At 41.4% G+C, this 19,989-nt stretch overlaps 1 protein-coding gene across 5 annotated transcripts; it reads right to left on the bottom strand.

The window, feature by feature from the left end:
• Positions 1-428: 428 nt before the first annotated feature.
• Positions 429-19,187, bottom strand: LOC147317137 (rabphilin-3A-like). Of its 5 annotated transcripts, XM_086313815.1 has the most exons (19): positions 18,955-19,187; positions 8,836-8,925; positions 8,705-8,716; positions 8,418-8,543; positions 8,180-8,309; positions 7,964-8,047; positions 7,704-7,872; positions 7,462-7,506; positions 6,499-6,681; positions 6,227-6,409; positions 4,750-4,829; positions 4,532-4,606; positions 4,203-4,312; positions 3,935-4,061; positions 3,788-3,844; positions 3,526-3,680; positions 3,365-3,446; positions 2,707-2,803; positions 429-2,613 (listed from the first exon to the last, which is right to left on the bottom strand). In XM_086313815.1, the coding sequence occupies exons 2-19, from the start codon at positions 8,907-8,909 to the stop codon at positions 2,483-2,485; spliced, it is 1,920 nt and encodes a 639-aa protein (XP_086169941.1). In that variant the 5' UTR covers positions 8,910-8,925; positions 18,955-19,187; the 3' UTR covers positions 429-2,482. The 5 variants fall into 5 exon arrangements, with proteins under 5 accessions (XP_086169941.1, XP_086169937.1, XP_086169938.1 ...); XM_086313811.1 differs by lacking the exon at positions 7,462-7,506; XM_086313812.1 differs by lacking the exons at positions 7,462-7,506; positions 18,955-19,187 and adding an exon at positions 18,127-18,185.
• Between the last annotated feature and the right edge of the window lie 802 nt (positions 19,188-19,989).

The raw sequence follows: 19,989 nt of genomic DNA, 5'->3' as shown, positions 1-19,989 counted from the left end.
TACTCAATTTCGTGCTTGCGTTTGAGGGTGTGTACTTGTACACCTATCCTAGTGAAGACCAGATGAGGACACGTTGGTAAAATGATCCCTTCAAAGAGAAAGCGCTTAGAAGCAAGTTTATCATAGTTAAATAAAACTAGACGTGAAAAACCCCCCAAACATTTTAGTTAATTCAAATAAAAATTAAGATTTTTATGTGTTGACTCACAGTTTTCAGATTGATGCAAATGTAGTCACCAATGAACCCAAATGGATATCTCCAACAATACTTTTCCATCAATAAAGCACAGTTGAAGTGGTTATAAACTGTCCAATCGTCCACCTCAGTTTTTATCCTTTCAAATTTCATGTTTGTTCCATTTATTACCACCATATGATGAGAGCATCTTTCCTCCTAATATCAGAAAGGCTTTTCCACATCAAGAAGCTTGTTGTTTTTTTCCTTAGACTTTATTGATCTGTGTAAACTCTCTGCAAAATCTTTACATGCAAAGTTATTTGCAAACATACATCTTTCCGTTGCATGCACTATCTATGTACAAATACAGAGATTAAAGAAGAAACATTCCACTGAACTGGCTGAAACAAGAAGAAGACAGGTGTGGGTGTAGCTCAGGAGAAAGCCTGCTTTTGTTTTCTGCTCGTTTTGCTTTTTGAAACAGCAAAATGCCGATCATCATTTGACGATCACTGTGGCTGAAATAGCACAAATGCGGGACTGGAGGGCGTCTGAATAACTGCCACGAGGGGGCAGAGTGGTTTTACAGAGAAAACAAGACGCTGGAAAGATTTTATGTACAGGACCTCTCGTTCAAAGTATAAGATTAATGTCATAGTCTGCTACCGATAGAGTTGGACATGGTCATATTATGGTGTGCTCAGCTGATTATTAGTCTATCCTGTGGATGCTAACAAACCAGTTTATTCAGATTACACCATAGTCGTTATAGTCATGCAGAATATGCCCTGTTGTATATAAAGTATTAACAGGAATGTTGTGGGGGAGAAGTGTAAACATTGATGGAATTACAATAGCATTGATTTCTTACAAAGTACATATATATATGTATCTGTATCTTGAACAACAAGACATTTCATGCATAGAATCTTTTTGTTTTCGTCTTTGTTATGACATTGGAATAACTTGCAGACAGCTGTATAAATTGAGGTCGATCCACTTTGTAAGGTGTGTTTTCCTTGGTTTTTTGTAATCATTGAACAAACGCACACTAAAGCCTTGAATGATTGGGGTGTGGCAGACCGAGGAGGGTGGGGGAGGCTGTTTTGTGCAAAGGGTACATCGGGGTAAAAGCGGGCCATGACTGCCCCAGGCACACAAGAGTCACAAGCACAGTGCATGCAGGTAAAGCTGCACATACTAATGACATAACCTGTCCAGCCTTCTCTGCTTGTTAAGCGGAGCAGCCAAATTTGTTAGGGAAAGCTGTAAGAAACCTGACTCTGTGCATTCCATGTAAACACTGCAGTAGAAAACCTCTGAGGTGTCAGGGTGAACCGCTAGCTTCAGAGGAGTAGAGGTAGCAGGATGAAGTTCTTTTTGTTTGTTTGTTTGTTTCCTGCCAGTTCTCACCGCGACAAAGAAATCAACTGGAAAGTAAACATCACGGTTCATTTTTCAGTTTCTCTAAACACATAGTTAATACTTTCCACAAACTCAGAGTTCACAGTTTAAATTACCATACAGAAAAAAACCTCCTGGTTTAAACTAAGTGCTCTAATTTTAAATCACAAATTAACAGCAACTGATTGAAGATTGATCTAGCTCATGGTCCACTGACTTATGAATCATCTGTTGTAATCAGATGTCTATACTAACCTGAGCAATGTATCATTATGTAAACATTTCTTCATGGTAATATACAATATGCTGAGAAAGTTGAAGTATCTGAAGGTGCAGCTGCATGTAGTGTTGTGTGTGGCGTGACATGCTTATACAGGTCAAGTGTTACACTATAGCGTGATGTCATCACGTGAGAAAACAAAGATAATACCTTTACAGTCTAATAAATTTTAAGCGTGAGCTCCGTCGAGCCTTTTTTTAAGCTTGAGCAAAGGTTGTGACAGATGCCGTAGCATATTGCTTTTCTTGTTCTGTGCAAGTCAAACATCATTTTCCTTTGCGAAGAACGTGTCAAGTTCGGCACAACGTGTAACATCGCTGACAGGCGTGATGGCCTTGCTGATAGATGTCTCAGCTACATTAACAAAAATTTCTAATTCATTTGCGCCATGATTTGTACCAGAGGCAGATTAAGTATCAGTGTAGGCAGAGGAATCGTTTATAAGGAAACGGGACAGAACAGTATACTAACTCGGGGAAGAGGGCAAACGGGAGCAGTGAATACAGAAGATTAAGTAATAAACAAGAACATGGTTAAAAAAAAGTTGATCAGGAGATAAATGCAAGCCAGCTAGGAAGGATAGTATGAGCACATGCTGTATGGTGCGATGGGGCAAGTGGTTAATCACTAGCAACGTGATTCTCATTTAACAAGGTGTGCCAGCGCTCAATCTTCTTGTCTTTGTTCTTCAAACACTCATACCAGTGCTTCAGCCTCTCTCCCTTGGCAGTGATACCCAACTGACATCCACCTGTGAGAAGAGAAGTGGGAGGAGGTGTGAAAGGCAGGTGGAGAACCTGTGAGAATATCACGTTTATTGCATCAAAACAGATCAAATGTTTACCTATGTAGTCATTGGACTTCCCAATATCGTAATCCCACACTGATATATCTAGCGTCTTCTTGGCCAGTTCACTGTGTTTGATGTCGAAACTGAATTCCTGAAGTTTGATAGGGACAATGAGACAGCCTTTAGCCTTTTTCATTTCTGATAGACCTGATATAAAAGATGGATGTAGCCTCCAGGTTTGCCAGTGCAAAAGAGCTTTGAGCCTGGAGTCTTTCTAATGGCCAGCAGGCTTTCCACAGTTAGAAGGTGGTGTAAAAAGAAGAAAAGCTGAGAAAATGACCCTACTTTGTACCTATTACCAACCTCAGGTAAATTATGATCGTAATTAGAGTACAATGATTAAATGAGGCATAAAGCAGGATATGATGGAGGACGTAGTAACTTTGAGATTGACATGTTGCTATAGTTCAAATGAGCATTGTCCTTGGTTTCTGAGCCAGATGTATGCCTGGTAGCATGTGATGCTCAGAAACAAACCTGGATTTAGTTCTATCCGACTTCACAAACCAACGAGTGAAGTCATAGTGTCTACATCAATCTTTTATATACAGTCTATGGTTGCTCAGAGTAAGACCACAGTAATGTGTTGGTAACTTGTGGAGGAGCTCATTTATATTAACTGCAGAGTTTCCCTTTGAGCTCTCTTACAAACCTCGTTAAACTCTGGGTTCAGAGTCCTCTTCTTGATTTGTGTTTTGCACTTTCCCTTCTTCCCCATGTCAGGCTTCAGACATCTGTAAATTGCACATGTGCAAAATTGAATCTAACGGCATGCATTAGCAGTGAAGTGTACTTATTGTTTGCTCTACCTACATTTTGACATATGGGTCCGAGTAACCATTCGCATCCATGGCCGCCAGATGGACGCAGCGCACAACGCCTATAATGAGGCGGTTCTGCTGGGTGCTGTACATCAGGGATATCAGAATCCGACCACGCTCTTCTACCTCTGTGCCGTCTTTCCCCGGCTATGACAGAGAGAGGAGGTAAATAGTTCAGTAGGATTCATGATAAAAATTTGCATAAACTTGTGGGGGAATCCATCATGTTTAGACATGTGTGGAAATAGCATTGCCTCATCCTCGTAGAGAGCGATCCCTCTGGCTGTGCCGGCTGTTGCGGTTTTCTTTGTCTGCGAGGGGGAGCGAGATTAGAGCTGGTCAAAAAGAGTCTGTGACAAATGGAACAAAGGCCTCTTTGACTATGTGTGAGTTTCACTCACAGGCACAACTCTCTCTAGACACACGTTGAAGTTTTTCTTCTGATTCATCTTCAGTTTCTTCAGTGCCACTCGGGTTTCCCCGATAAACTCATTATGCCCAAACTTGTCTTCGTCACAGACAGAGACCCTGAGAAAATTTTAAGTAACTCTTAATTATACAGACCGGTATGTCTTTAAATGCAAGGACAGATTCAGTTTGACATGTGACCACATGGCTGTTGATGCAAAGTAAAGCTTTAAGTGAAACAGTCTGAAATTTAGTATTCACCTGAGGGTCTTACGCTGCATGTCCTCATCTGTCAGGCCATGGTAGGTGAGCGCCTCATTCCACACAGGGTTGCGGGTGTTTCTCAGTGTCTTTGTGCGCAGCTTGTTCGACTGTTGGATTCAAGGTGGATCAGGAAAGGAAATATAATTTTCTAGATACAGTTAAACCTCCAAGTCATACTTGTAAGACTAAACCACAAGATGTCAGGCTTGAGCTAGGAGAAAGGTTTCTCATCAAATCAAACGGCCTGAAATTGCCATCCTTCCTTTATTGCATAGCAGATCTTTTAAAATAAGTGAAAGTTTAATGTAGGAAAGTACGCATTTTACCTTACTAGCCCCTGGCAGCAGATGAAGCTTGACATAAGGATCTGCCAGTCCATTTGAGTCCATGGGTTTCAGTCCCTGAGGAGAAACAGGGCAGGGTGTTCACCACATCACAAACGACAGACAGCAATTAAGCTATAGTGCCATTCAGGGCCTTTTTAACATGACCCACTTGATTGAAATTGCCTCTTTGTGTGGGAGAATGAGCTGAATAGTGGTACCTTTGCTTTGAGGATGGTACAGTGGAGGCTGTTGCTTTCCTGTTCATAGTGAAGACTGAACTCTAGAGAGCCCAGAGTGGCTGAAAGAGATCCCGGACCAATCATTACACGAAGGTACAGGGAGACAGCAAGTCTGCTCTTGAACAATTAAGAGTGTAAATATAGAAAGATTGTCTTGTAATTAAACAACGCTCATCTTGTAAATTAAAATGAGAATTGGAAACCAGCCCAGAATGGACTGAAGGGATGGACAAAAGGACTTGACCTTCATCATGAAACATTCTCAGGCTTCTATTTACCTTATGTAAACAGCAGGACAATCTTATTAAAAACAGGGAAATATAATATAAAAGAAATCAAGTCTCAAAGGATAAGGGAGGGAAAAAATAAAGACCAGCATGCTGCCCACTCAGACTTTCTTTACATGAGTTTTATTGCCAAGCATAAGCAAAAGCATATGAATGTCTGGATGTAATTTTCAGTCCTTAAATGGTGCTAGTATGGTATTTTAGTCTGGACCAAGGTCAATATTCCTATATGATCGTATCACTTTTATAGATGAAAATAAGCACTACTGGATTATAATTTATTAAAAGATTAAATATGCATATTATTTATACTGGTAACAAATCACTAAAAATCAAAACATGCAGATATTAAGTTAAGATATGCCGAAATTGCTGTTACTTGTTAAGTAAAGAAGTCGTATCCAACTGGGCTACATCACATCCCCATAGAGAACAGACACATAAAATCACTGCTATTTCTGACATGTTCCCTGCTTACACTGGGGACTAAATCCCACACAAGGGATCTATAACATGTTCCGCCTCCTGTATCTTAAATTTTTTTTGCACAGCTTAATTGTCCTGGACCTCAATAAAATAAATTAAAACCCAATTCCCCTGAGACAGAATGAGGGCTGTTTGACGCCGGAGGCCAAAATCATGACTAGCGGGTTATCATCCTCATCATTAAAATGGGATACATGAAAACAGTGACTAGATGCATCGCTACTTATGTAGCTCTACATGTTTCTCTGCTTTACTTCCTCTGATAACGATTTTTTTATATTCTGGTCACATACGGTGTTTATTTGTCATTTTTAACTCAGCTCGACAGGCACTGCCAGAATGATATTTACCGTTTGCTTGGACTACTGGGCAATTTATTAAATGAAGTGCACATGAATTATTTTAGTAGGAGCGAACTAAATTGCAGAAATGAAGCCAAAGATGTGATTCAGTATGCCCGAGGGAAACAGATTTTGCCAAATTAAGGGAATCAACCCCCAATACTGTACGCCTTACAGAAATAAGTTCTTCCTGATTTAAAGAAAACCCCAAAACCAAACCCTTATCTTTTGTTATTTTCTTGAAATCAGTGGAGAGAAATCAAACTGTACAGAAAGGGAATTTAAAACAATACACATCAGTCATGTCACTCCATGAGAAGGGTGAGCAGATGGTGTACTCACTGGCTTCATCCGAGTCATAGTCATTGACTTCCTCCTCCTCGTCAGCTGGGGGAGGTTGCTGTCGGGCAGGAGGGGCACCGTAGGCAGTCGGCTGCCTCCTGTCCTCTCTCACTGCAGGAGGCGCTCTCTGCTCTGGAGGAACTGCACCAGAAGAGTAAGCACCTCCATCTCCGACCATTGAACCTACAACCACATTCAGTTGTCTCAGACAGCAAGAAATGACACAACTGAGGATTTCTCTCTCTCTCTAAACACAAAGAGCTGTTTCTCACCCTGCTGCGTCACGTTGGTGGATGCACAAGGCTGTGGTCTGGTGCTCTGGACAGGCACCATCTTCTTCATCACCACTGGGCTGCCCTGCCCGGCCTCTTCTGGGCCAGCCCCGCCTGAGGCCATGCGCATAACTGGTTTAGGGGCCACAGGTGGGTAACCAGGACGGCCCTGTGGCTCGGGCCCTAAAAATAAGCATGAATCACATTATTCAGAACTTGCGTACTGCGCATAGGGGAAAAGTGCATAATAAGACCACTTCAGGCTGCTACTGCAGTGGATTCTGTAATACTCCGCGGTCTCTCCAGATACTTTTGATGTTGTAGCTTTTTTGTAGCACAGGCATTGACCTACATACGCTACAACAAGCTGTGGCAGCCAGCAACCATACATGCAGCAGCTATGCAGACTGCTTCTCTTGTACGGGGAACTCACACTGCACAGGTAATCACGCTGAAAGTGTGAAATGATGCTGTGCGACCCATCATGCCAGCACCACCTGGAGGCTCATTCCACGCCACAGCATGGGACTTCCGACAGTTTAATTGAGCTCTTCATGCCCCCCTCCTCTGTGACAGTGGGCGGCACAGCCAAATTTGGGTAGGAGATAAAAGGTTTGATGGCAGGGAAAAGAGCAATGAGAGGTGGGACTGCATTATCAGAAAGGCTGATCTGAAGAGACTGAAGAGGTGGTGTTTGAAAAAGTCACACTGAAAATTAGAAATATTAATTTTCCAAAAAGTGCAACTTTTCACTTTCTGAGCGGAAGCTAGTTAGCCTGCTTTGGTAGCTTCACACCTGGCCACCATAAAATAGCCAGGGTGGTGACGAAGGGGAGGAAATGAACCACTAGCACATCATAAAAACAGAATACTTAACAGAACACTGTCAGATGCCAGGAAGCAAGAGGAAAGCGCATTCATATAGCAGATCTATCTTAAAAGGGTTATAGATATTGAACTTGCCTGAAACCTGTTGTTCAGAGGCAAGAGCCTCATTTTGATTCTGACCTAAGACATAACATAGACCAACTGTTATAGATAGATAGATAGATAGATAGATAGATAGATAGATAGATAGATAGATAGATAGATAGATAGATAGATAGATAGATAGATAGATAGATAGATAGATAGATAGATAGATAGATAGATAGATAGATAGATAGATAGATAGATAGATTAAAGTTGAAGCTAGCTGTGTCTACCTGGTGCTTGTTGTTGGGTTACTGTCTCCCTCGGCCCAGAGGCTTTTGGCCTCTGGGGCTCTGCTGCCTCCTGGGCACCTGTCTCTTTTGCTTTAGATAATGGCATCGGTGATGGCAGGAAATGCTTCGGGAAACCTTTGAAAAACCAGGCACCAGATCTCTTCCACACCTGAGAAAAGAGGAAAAGCATATGTTTTATCGTCTTTTTCAATGGATTATTGTTTTAATTGTAATTTTATCTCTCGTTTTAAAGCGCTCACCTCTCGCTGCTCTCTGCAGATCTTGCACAGCCACACAGCGCGTGGCCGACTGCCACACTGTGTGCCACACTTGGTACACATGTTCTACACAACAGATTAGAATAAAGATTACCAGCTGCTTGCCATTTTCAATGTTATTACAAATATACGGCTGACCTATTGGATTTTCTTAACCTTTAGCCTGAATCGTAGCAGAAGAGCTGACTTATTACCAACCTTTTTGCAGTCCTCGCACACCACTGAGCTGACCCCAGGTGAGCCCAGCTGCTCTCCACACAGCAAACAGCGGGACACTCCATCCCCACACACAGTCTTTTTCATGTCGTCCAGGCGGTTTATCAAACGCCTGCAGCAGCACAGAGTGAAATCTCACTTAAAATGTCAACAATTATTATCCCAAGTCAAAATATATGTGTGCAATCAGTCTCAGAAGAGAAACTACTGCAGGTCTTACCCAATTCTCTCCTGCTCCATGGCCTCCATTTTCTCAGCACGGGCGATCACGCTGTTTATAATCTCCTTCTCTTCATCGGTGAGGTCTGGACCGGGACCGGGGCCTGGCTGCATGGTCCAGTTGCCCCTGTAAGCCAAGCATACTCTGCAGTTGAAGGTGCACTATATGATTTAACTATACCAATCACACATTTACATGCAGGCATTGAGCAATGAATGAATGAGCATGCATTTACTGCATCAGCACATTGCTGCCTAATGCAATAAGATAGGAGTTTATCTACTTACTGTTCTTTATCACTATGTCACAAATCACATATCAGACAGATGCAGGTGAAAAGAGGAAGGCACAGTTAGGTGTTGATGTGGCCATATGAAAGGTTTACTAGAAGAAAAATTGTTCTGAGCATCAGGCTTACCTAGCGTGCATGTTCCTCTGCCTGTCATTGGACACCCAGCGATCTGAGCTGCTGCTCATCACTGTGTCTGTCATGCTGCTCTGTTGCAGTCTGTGGGATAGACAGAGAGACAGAAGGCATGGATAAATTCAGCATGAGGTAGTCAAACAAGCTTTAACTGATGTCATAAAAACTCTCTAGCTATATCTCAGAGCCACACTTTTACCTTTCCTGCACCCTTATCTCGTGCTTATGCAGCACCAACTTAATTGCCACCGGATTGCTCTCTCATCAAAAAAGTCATTTCCTACAAATGTGTGAGCCAGGACAGAGCCAACATCAAATTGAAAAGTCACCAGCTACACTTCCTTTTAATGTCACAGCGCAGGGTTAATTAAAATGTCCATCAGAAGCCAAAAAAAAAGAGTAGAATCTACAAAAATCAAATATCATTCCCAGAAAAGTAACTTTTAGCTTCTTCATCCACTTTGCTTCCAATGAATTTGCATAAGCATGAGAAATACACCAACTTTCAAAGAGGCTTGCATTGCCAGATTTACCGCCTAATCAGTATCGTGTCCTCTTGCCAAGCCTGTTTCAATATATAGTTCCAGGAAAATATTCAAGCAGTGAATGGATGCAAGAAAACATTTCAGAAACACCACAAACTGATCTGTAAAATACACGACAGAGCTACAGCGACATAAGCGTTTCCTGTAGGGGGAGAGACGCTTACTGGGCATACAACAATGGGAACGACGCTCATGACAAAACGAGCCTTCTTGTTCATGATGGTGCAGAGTGAAATGATGCAATATGAAGTGAAGTGAGTGGTCTAGTTTGTTTGAATTTAGATGCGCCTTCACTGTCAGGCCTGTGGAGATAAAGTTGTGCAAATTGGGGGTGGCAAGGTCAGTTATTTGAGCAGCTGTTAGTGAAGCCATAAGAATCGCTTCCCGTTTGTGAATCTGCACAAATCAAAGAAACAGATGGTTACGTGCAGCAGGAGTCGCTCAATTATGCAATGACACCACAGCTATGACTAAGAGTCTTTTTACAGCATTTCTGATTGGTCATAGTGTGTTAACGCCTTTTTTTTTAAATGCCATCAAGTTATCAACTCGTTTGGCCCCAGGGATGTTGGTGAAGCTGGGTATGGAGGTGGGTGCTATGGGGGCAGGGGAGACTAATGTTTATAAGACTATTTATAAGACTTCACTTGGAACTTATTGACGCTCCATGAAGAATCTGAACTGGACTGTTTACAGACAAGGAGAGAGTCACTGTTGCCGAGGAGGATGCTAAGGATGGCTGTGTCATCAGAGTATTTAAAGTAAATGTCAGCTTTTGCGGTCACTGCAGTACATGATGCAAAATAAACCCCATAACAAAACAAAACAAAAAAAATAGACAGAGAACAGAGTGAGTACTAATAATGACAGTGAGAAAGAGTGAGTGGTTCATCCATCCATATGATACACTAGCAATGTAATTTAATCTCAGACTGACATGGTAAAGATAATACGACACCGTCGACAGAATTCACTGAGGCAATTGCCTACGAGTAAGACTGCTTTCTGAGTGTGTGTGTATGTGTGTGTGTGTGTGTGTGTGTGTGTCTGTAGGCACTCCTGCGACTGACAGAGGGTTGTATCAATCCTCTGCCAGACAGTACATGGAGCGATTGGATCCACAGTGTATGTCATGAAGGAAAGTACCTGCATTCAGAGAAGACTGGCAGGTTCGAAACTGAAGCAACCAGACAAACTAAGAACCTTTCTTGTGCTTTAGATACCAGGAATTGTTATGGTGATCTGCTCTCTTCCACTGTGTGTCTTTTGTCTTGTCTTGCTTCACCCCCAACTGGTCAAGCAGATGGCTACCCATTTCTGAGCCTGGTTCTGCCAGAGGTTTCTTCCGGTAAAAGGACGTTTTTCGTTTTGCTCATAGGGAGTCGTTTGATTATTGAGGGTTTTTTGCCTGTATTATTTTAGGGTTTTGTCTTTACAATGTAAAGCCTTGAAGCTTTTGGGCTATTTAAATACATTTTCATTTAATTTTTCAAAACTGAGGTGGTGTATAACATAAAACCACCTGGTGGAAATCTGGCAACTAATTAGGTAAAATAAGAAGCATTATTGTTTAAGAAAGAGCGAGCAGGTCAAATGTTTCAGAATGAAAGATGTGGAGACCATTTGTAGGGGCTACATCTGTGATGGGAAAGGGGCGAATCGGTGGGCACAGCATGGGTAATTAGCCCATCTGGGAGTAGTCAGAGAAAAGCTTGCTCATTTAAGCAAAAGAATACCAAACCAAAGTGTGCATGCTTTCTAACAACATGTCATCTTAATAAGAGTGTAAGTGCTACACTGGCCTACCTGCAGTCCTGCCCATTGAAAACAGTTGGTGCTTTATGAGATGTAAAACTTTCAAGCACCTAAGATTTATATCAGGGAAGACCTGAAAAGTACTCTGCTCTTAAAATTACAACGATCATTCATCATGGTTCCCAAGTTGTTGAGTGTTTTAAAGCATGAGGTGATGCAAAACAGTGTTGATGTTGCCTCTCTTTTTTTGCAGTGTTTTGCTGGTATATCAAAATCAAAATGTCCATATATTATTACAAAAATCATCATTTTTGTCACTTTGAAGCTTTGGTATGTTGTCTTTTAACTATAAAAACTTAAATAAAGCCTATTAAATGATTTGTAAATTGTTGCATTCTGTTTTTATCTATACTTTATGCATCATTGCCGCTCTTTGGATTATGAGGTTTAATATGTTGGGGGCGGGATTTAGCCAAAAATGCACAATGTTAATGACAAAAAAGGAAAAGTGAGAAGTCACTGTGGTACTTGTCTTCAGCATTTCAAAGCAGGAAAATCCAGCATTGTAGAAACTTCGAGAGAGTAAAAGCAGTAGCAAAAGGGAGGGGTGCACCACTCATTCAGCTGCTCATATTATACTCCGTAACGTCGGGCTCCATACCTTTTGAGGTCTAATCTGTTGTACGTCTGCCTGCAGGATTCAAGAAATTCGCTGTGCTATCAATAGGCACTCTGGGTGTGGGCTTTTCCTTCTGATGCAGCGCCTGCATCTAGCCAACACTAGCAGCACAGTCCTCAGGGAGCCTGGTCTTTTTCCACTTTTTCAGCAGCAGACTGACAGATCAGACATAACTCTGACCACACCGTGTATTTTATGCACTGACACTCTGAAGTGCGGCCCTCCTTCACTTGCCAAAATAAATTACGGCACTTTTGTCGAACATTATTGTCCTGCAGAGGTGGATGGAGAGAGACAGATGGGAGGCTACGTTAAGACTTGGGCAAGGTAACGACTGACTCAGACTAGCCCGAGCTCCCTGCTCGGGATAGATATTAATGCATCACAGTAGTGGGTTCTTTGCTGAAGTGACAAACCAATTAATATTCAGGAGATAGTCTGAAGGATCACATACACATAAAGAGCTGTCACTATAGGATGTTATGCTTTAGCTTTTGGAAAGTAGTGCTGGTTTCATTGGTTGTAGTTTAAATTCTCTCAAAAGGTTTTAAATGTACTGTAACTTTGAAAATTGTATCCAAGACCAATTATAATGAACTGTCTTGCCCAAAATGTCATACTGGGCCTTGTTTCTGACATAATTTTAACCCTCAGACTCCATCCTCTATACTTCTCAGCTTAACTGGTAAAAATGACTCAGTCAGGTGGTGGATTCCTCTCTGAGGAGAAGCACATATTCTCTGTTATTTATTAATTTGTTGTTTATTCTTCTGCAAAAATGTTATGAAACCTTTACAATGGGAACTGTGCAAATGGCCACACCATACCGCCAGGAGTAGCTAGTAACAGATCATGTGTGAGATGACAGCAGGAAAGACCAGAGGGAGAGCATCGACTCAAGACTGATCACCATAAGTCATGGATGCAGCGGGATCTCTCTATAGAGAGAATTTCATATGGGGGTGGAGAGGACCGATTTAGAAACCTGTGTCTCCTCCTCAGGGCCTGAGAGACTAGTCAATACAAATCTGCATCTGTGCATCTTCAGGGGTCTACGTACACACAACTCCCTGAGCACAGCCTGGATGTTTTGCATCAGCTTTTAGCAAACACAGCTATCCATTCTTCAGTTCAAGAAAATCATCAGCAAGAGTAACCCATTTCGAGTCCAGTCAGGCACTTTCACAGATTAATGTTGTTGTATATCTTTCAATAGTAGGAGTATGACTCATTACTGCAGAATATATGACTGGAAAACCAACAGACTGGGAAAAAGCACCTTTTTACAGTAATGTCTTGAGTTTTCAGTACTTGCGGAAGGGAGAGCTGAGGAAAGCAGGCAGTGACAACAAGTCAGTGGGGCTTCTTTGGAATGATTCACCATGGGCCACTGTAAGTGGGATGTAAGGATAGAGCGAAGCTACCTCCTGTACTGAAATCTGCAAACAAAAGCAAGGATTTACTCAAATAATATACAAGCACTTTGTGCTCTAACAATACTGCAATTTTTAAATTGGCATTGATCATTATTTATGAAAGAAACATGAACGGTTCGCAAATCTATTTTGATGAAGCAGACAAACTAAATAATCAAAATTACTGCCAAATGCTAAACGTATTATCTTATTCCGAATTTGATAGAGGACAACTGTCTGCAGCGTAACCAAGGGCTTTATCAATCGCCTGACACCCCGCTACATGTCCTACTTATAAATGTATTAAATATAATGACACTGAAACACTACAAGGTACTACACTTGAATTCCAGGGCAACAATTCCCTCGCCATCCTCCACAAAGGATATTTGTAAAATGGGTTAATGAGAATCAGAGATCAATGCAGATTTACACAATTGGTTTCCCTTTGAGTTATATTTCATGTGTTCAAAAACTTTTGAATGCATAATGGAGGTTCTATTAACAATCTAACATACTCAACACGCAAAACCATCAAACAAAGAAACAAAGATTATTGTGAAAGGTGAACGGCAACGTCATCGCTAAAAAACATGGTGCAATGCAAAATACAACAAATCACTTTCAAGTTTTATGATAAAATCATAAAGAAAAAAGAAGGACTTAAAGGAGGGTTTAAGAAGTGACGAAACATATTTTACTTCATCCTGATTTTTCCTCCTCTACCATCTGGTCTGGCAGTAAGTCAGATTGTGTTATGTATTATGAAAGAGAACACAAACAGGTCTTGGTTGGCCTAAAGTTTTAGCTCAAGTCCTGTGGTGATCTGGAACATCATGCCTTCTTTTTTAATTCACTTCCTCACACACTGACTTTTTTGCCAAATGCTAATTAAATACAGCAAAGTAAAACATTCTGGGCAGACGGAAGGCGCAAGCGAGCAGCATTGCCGGCATATGGATGAACTACTATCACATCCTGAGAATTAACCACTACTCGATGAATTTGAGTACGAGATTAGAATGATGGAGAAAACAATTTAATGTTGAAAACGATCTACTTTTGGAAAATGATGGATGGTCTGTAAAAACAAGCCTATATGTGAGCTGTCTATAGACCACTCAAGTTCTCTTCAAAACACGAACTACTCAACAGCATTTTGACTCACTTGTAAGCTACATGTGATCAGAAAAGTACAACCAGCTGCTCCTTCGCAGTCAGCGGTGACGTGTGAGGTAGAAACTGAAGGTCTTTTTTTATAGGCTGTAAAATGTTCTGTGTTATATTTTTGATTAGGCTATAAACACAAGATTGGAGTACACTGTGCAGTAAGGGTCATGAATGGTAATTGACTTGCCACCTTTAGCAGTAAAAAAAGAAAAAAAAACTGAAACAGGAACGCCTGCAACCACAAAGTAAAAAGGAAGAGTCAAATGTGCTCCAGTCATTCGCATCATAAAATCACATCTCTGCATGTTGTAGTTTGGAAGACAGGATAACCACTTTAGCCCATATTTGTTCTCAACAACTATTAAATGTGTGGGGATAAACAAAAGCTCCTGATTTCAACAGGATGAGTCCAGTAATTTGATAACCAACTCATTTTTATCTGCAGTTTAAGGAGCTGACTTATCACGGGAAATTTCCCAACATCTGTTCAATGGATTGCAAAGCTGACACATTATTTTGATTGCACAGTATTGCATGATTATATTGTGTAAGTGTATACTCTTTTACTTCAAAGCAAGCATCCCATTCATCTGTAATGTATATTTGGCAGTTCTTAACGCAATTAAAACATCTGATTTCTCAGATTTTATCAAAGGAAACATATCATGACTTGACATTAAATAAACAGCGACGCCAAATTTAAATAAATTAAATCTAAATCGCAGAATTTAATTTATGATCATTTGGATTTATAAACTAAGTAGCTTAACAGATCTTGATGTCAAATTCTCACAATGTCTCAGAGTGAGTGGGGAGAGGGTAGGAGCCACCAAAAGGTAGCCACCCACTCCCAGTAGCATGACAAAACTCCATCCATCCTCCATAGAGGACTGTGAGACGGCAGCATAGCAACACACTGAAAGTTGGACCTGGGCAACACTATAAAGCACTGCACCGTGAAATGTTCTGCTGCAAGAGGAACACATCACTCAGCATTTCTTAATTATTTACAGCTCCCACCCTCGTTGCCATTCACTCTGTGTAAACCCTCTCCTTAAGGCATTAGTGTATGCTTTATGCTCTGACCACTATCAAACAAGGATTTGGGGAGGAACAGATCACATCGGGTGGAACAGATTGAGAAACTCTGTTTAGGGCAACAGTGTGGATGTTAGTCTTTTAGGTCTGTCGCATTGACAAATTATCCATGCTTTCACTCAGACAATGGCGCTGACAGGGACCATCTGCAGAACCATCTGCGAGGACTCTTCACCTCTCAAATGTGAGAGCGTTGTACCATTTTAAATACACACAACTACATCCTCTCGGCAGGCATGGATCCAGGTCCCGCATCGTTGGAGAACAAACAGGAAAAACCATCCAGTGACCAAACAAGCTATCATGCTGATACCCTGCTATAATTGTTGGCTCCATCCAGTCAACCTAAATCTGGCTGGTGCAGATTTTTTTTTCTTTTATTCAGAAATCACAACAAGGCTGAATTTGCAGTCGACATCCAACAGATCCTAGCAATCCTCAGATTTAGCTGAAAACGCCATCTGACCAGCATATTGATTTACATATAATTCAGATTCAACTTTTAGACTCAAAGGGAGCTGAAGAGAAAGTCTGAAACCTTAACCATAAAAAAACAGAGAAAAAGAACAGTTGCTTAATCAACAACAAAACTCCACATGGCATAACATCTGCCATCAGTTAAAGTGCAATACTGCCACCCACTATGCTTAAGTGTCAACGTGATAGTTACTGGTGCTGCACTATTTTTTTGTGTGCATTATTAATATTCTTTAAATATTTCATATTTTAAATATCACAGTTATCACCAACTCTGTTACATCACAAGTCTCCTAATATAGCAGAGAATGCTTTTATCCGAGCCTCTTTTTAAAGCTAAGTCAGTCAACAGCTACAGGACGAGGGAACACTCGATTACCGGCACTCTAGCAAGAGCCTGCAGTGAGTTTCAGATTTGCTTGGCTGATGGTGATTCATCCTTGTATGCCCCAGAAGCAAGAGGTGGGACTGGCTGCTGATGCACCGGCTGATTACGTTCCCTCGGTTTCTTCAAATCTTATGTCAGAGGTAACAGATAGGGGTATTAAATGTCTGTTTGTAGTCTTATGAGACAAAACTACATGGTTCATAAGATGAAAGAAAACACGTCAGGTCTCTCTTAGTCTTACTGCCGTTACTCTCTCCCCTGTGAAGATGTGGTTCAGCTGTGGGATATCTGACTCTCCCTCTTGTCCCACTAGCAAACTAGCAGGTACAATGCCCCTGGGTGTTTTTAACAAATCTGTGTTGGCAAACTGTTCTGGCCTGGAAGCTGCAACACTAACAGCAAGCTTCTTTGCAACTTTTGAGAGAAAAACCTCTGTCGGGAGGCTTCCTGTAGGCGTTACTCTGAAGACCATCATTGCAGCTGCAACATATGTAAAGCGCTGATTAGAATGAGTGTAAAATAAGGGTCAGGGATTGGAAAGGGTAGTGGAAAGGTGGAAAAGGGGTTTTCGAGATAAACTAGTGTTAATTCTATTTTGGATGTTTAACTCCTCACTCTGCTGGGGGAACTTTGTTAAAAGGCCACATTCATTACTTCTGCTTTCTCCAATATGCCACACCATTTAGGCAGCTCGAATCACCACATTTGGATAAGTAAGTGAATCAATGCTTATCCACTGCTGATGAGAATAAGAAGATGAAGCCACTCCCCTCTGGAGCTTGGACACAAATGGCAGAATAAAATCTCCTCTAACAGAATTTAAACACAGAACACAAAATCTGCGTAGATTTACAGTAAAAACTGTGTGATTTAGGCCCGAAGCTGCATGCATAGATGGTGACGAGCACAGAAAAACATGGAGTCATGCACCTTTACCAACTGTGGCCATGGTAACAGCAAGATCAGAAGATGAGAATGAGAGTGATTAAACTCCATGTGTGTGTGTGTGTGTGTGTGTGTGTGTGTGTGTGTGTGTGTGTGTGTGTGTGTGTGTGCGCTAAATTTTCAGACCCATGCAGACCAGGTCATTGTTACAAATGTTGTAAAGTAACGTGGTTAAAGAAGAAGGGTATGGCTGCCTTGTATGCTTGTGTGTTAAATAATGCATGCAGCATGCAAAGCACTTCATTCCTCCATCTTTCACCCCCCCCCCCCCCCACCTTTTCTATAAATACCCATCATTCTTGCTCTTTTACTCTTGTTTTATGTGACCAGATGTGAAAACAACTGATCTCCTCCTATATCTTTTCTTAATTTCATTCCTTCTTTCGAAAACAACAATAGGCTAGCAGGCAGGGAGAAAAATACAAAGACAGGGGACATCAGGATGAAGGTGTCGTTCAATCACTACTGGGGCTGCTTATGTGCAAGGATGCAACTGCAGATATCGCTCAGACCATTCATTCAGTCTTTTCTCCCTTCCCCCATTTAATCCACATGCTTTCAGGTCTGTAGGAGGAGTTGGGAGATGGTGGAACTGGAAGGCAGAACCCAGCTTCCTTTCTCTGTCCTCTTTCCATATTAATGTCAGAATAAGAATGAACTAGTCCAACCCATTACAGCGCGCGTGCGCGCGCGCGCACACACGCACACACACACACACACACACACACTGCTTGGACATTCCAGGTTTAATAATAATAAGAGCCCTAGGGTGCAGTAAAAGATAACATCACAATAAGTAGTCAACTGATTCACCTGCTCTGTGTCACAGCTGGAGTTGAGAAGCAGCCCTCCCCACATCAGTGATCAGCTTGATGTTTTTCCTCTATAGTCTGCAAGCCTCCAGCGTGCGCTCCTAAAAAACCCTGCAGCAACGCCCAGGGACTGCAACCACACAGTCTCCCACATGACTTACCAGGTCTGTTTTCTTACATCAGATCTACAACAACAAAGCACTTCATTTGCAGGAGGAGCCGGGCTCTAGTCTTGTTTTATTAAATCTTTTTTATAAAGGGAGATGGGGGGCTGAACCTACTGAGGTACACCTAGAGTGTAGCCATTCATGAATAAACTTAGTCCATAATCATAACACCAAAGTAGGTAGTAGTAAATCAGTGCAACACCAGCTCTGCATGAATGACAGCAAAAAATAAAATAAAATAAATAAATAAAATTCTGCAGCAGGATCACGTCTTCAGAATGATGTACCCCCCAAAACACAAAGGATTCACTGAAATGTTCATTGTTATAATTGAAAGCTATAGGTTAATTATCAGCACGCATACTGAGTGCACTGCACACTCCCTCACAATCCTCCCCTTCATTCAAACGACTCAGTAAGTAACAGGCTAATAAAAACCCATGATATGTGTTCCAGCAAATTAATAAAAACAGGCAATAAAACGAGCTCCCTAGTAAGCGATTTCTATTCCCCGTGTCTTCTGAATGAAATGCTGCATCCATTCAACTTGCACAGGCTAAAGAGAAATTACAATGGGCTGTCCAAACGCAATAATCTCACAGAAATGTTTCGGGTGAGGATGTAATGTTTGAAAATCCTTCGAAGGAGATCGCACAGCCTACCTGTGAATCCAGCCCTGCCTCTCTCAGGGAGCTGTCAGGGAATGATGCGGACTAAATTTCTGTGCAGCGCTCGGATCCGACCACGGAGTTAGTCATTGCGCATGGTGCTCGTCACAAAAGCCTGTGGTTTTATTTATTTATTTTGCCTGGAAGAGTAATCTGTTGCTGAAATGCACAGTGGATCACCCCAGTGCGTGGGAACTGGTCTTATATCCTGTGCGGAGGATGGAAAGCCCTTGGTACCCTGGGCAGGAAACCCCTGGATGTGAAGTGATAACACTGATGCTCAAGTAGGCAGTCATCACCTGATCCAATTGTCTCCATAACACATTGTCTAAATTTGTCTCGTCATCCAGCAGTCTGTCTTTATGGCGCGTAAACGTGGATTATAGCTTTAAAGGTTGTTTTTTTAAGCCGTTTTTTATTTGAGTCACTTTTTAAAAATTATATTAAACAACCATGGGGTTTGTTTTTATTCTTCATATGTATGTGCCTACAAGAACCTTTGTTTTCTGTAAGATAAAATTAGCAGAAACTTTTATTTCCCCTGACGCATCTTCTTCTTTTTCTCCTTTTTAAAAGATAGTTTTAACTATGTAATTTTCAAGAAAAAAAACAGTAAAGTTCCAACATCAGTGACTCAATTACCGGAGTTTGCCGGCGATTGAATCCTACTGTGAAGATACTGCGCCATCTAATGGATCTAAAAATAATTGCGCGAGGAAAAGGATGAATGCATTTCTTTAGTTGAAGGTTTTGAATTAATCTAAAAGGATTCTTTTTTTTAAATTATTCTAATAAGTTATTTGTAACGTGAATGAAATCAACAATCGTCACGGTCATAAATAACCGTTGGCACAGTGGTTATGGCCTGCACTTTATGGTTGTTACAGTGTAGAGTTGCCGCCAATGACTGTAGAAAACATGGACGACGCGACAGCGCCTCCTCCCATTGTGCAAAAATGAAGCCAAAATACCCCGCATATGGAGGCTGCCATCTTGCATTTTTGGAGCCAGAGTCTGCGCAGTAGTGAC

This window comes from Aulonocara sp. 'chitande type north' Nkhata Bay, linkage group LG12, assembly GCF_057382095.1.
Source record: "Aulonocara sp. 'chitande type north' Nkhata Bay isolate Kocher_YH1m ecotype deep benthic linkage group LG12, A_spYH_male_GT1.1, whole genome shotgun sequence".
NCBI lineage: Eukaryota > Metazoa > Chordata > Actinopteri > Cichliformes > Cichlidae > Aulonocara > Aulonocara sp. 'chitande type north' Nkhata Bay.
The sequence above is the reverse complement of the archived record's forward strand: the minus strand, read 5'-3'. Positions and strand labels throughout refer to the sequence as shown.

Excerpts from the sequence above, each read along its gene's own strand:
- LOC147317137 (XM_086313815.1), bottom strand. The coding sequence starts at position 8,909 with ATGACAGACACAGTGATGAGCAGCAGCTCAGATCGCTGGGTGTCCAAT. Across the intron at positions 4,313-4,531 it reads TGCTGCCAGGGGCTAGTAAG|TCGAACAAGCTGCGCACAAA; the intron begins GTAAAATGCGTA and ends TGAATCCAACAG. Across the intron at positions 2,614-2,706 it reads GAAGTCCAATGACTACATAG|GTGGATGTCAGTTGGGTATC; the intron begins GTAAACATTTGA and ends CTCTTCTCACAG.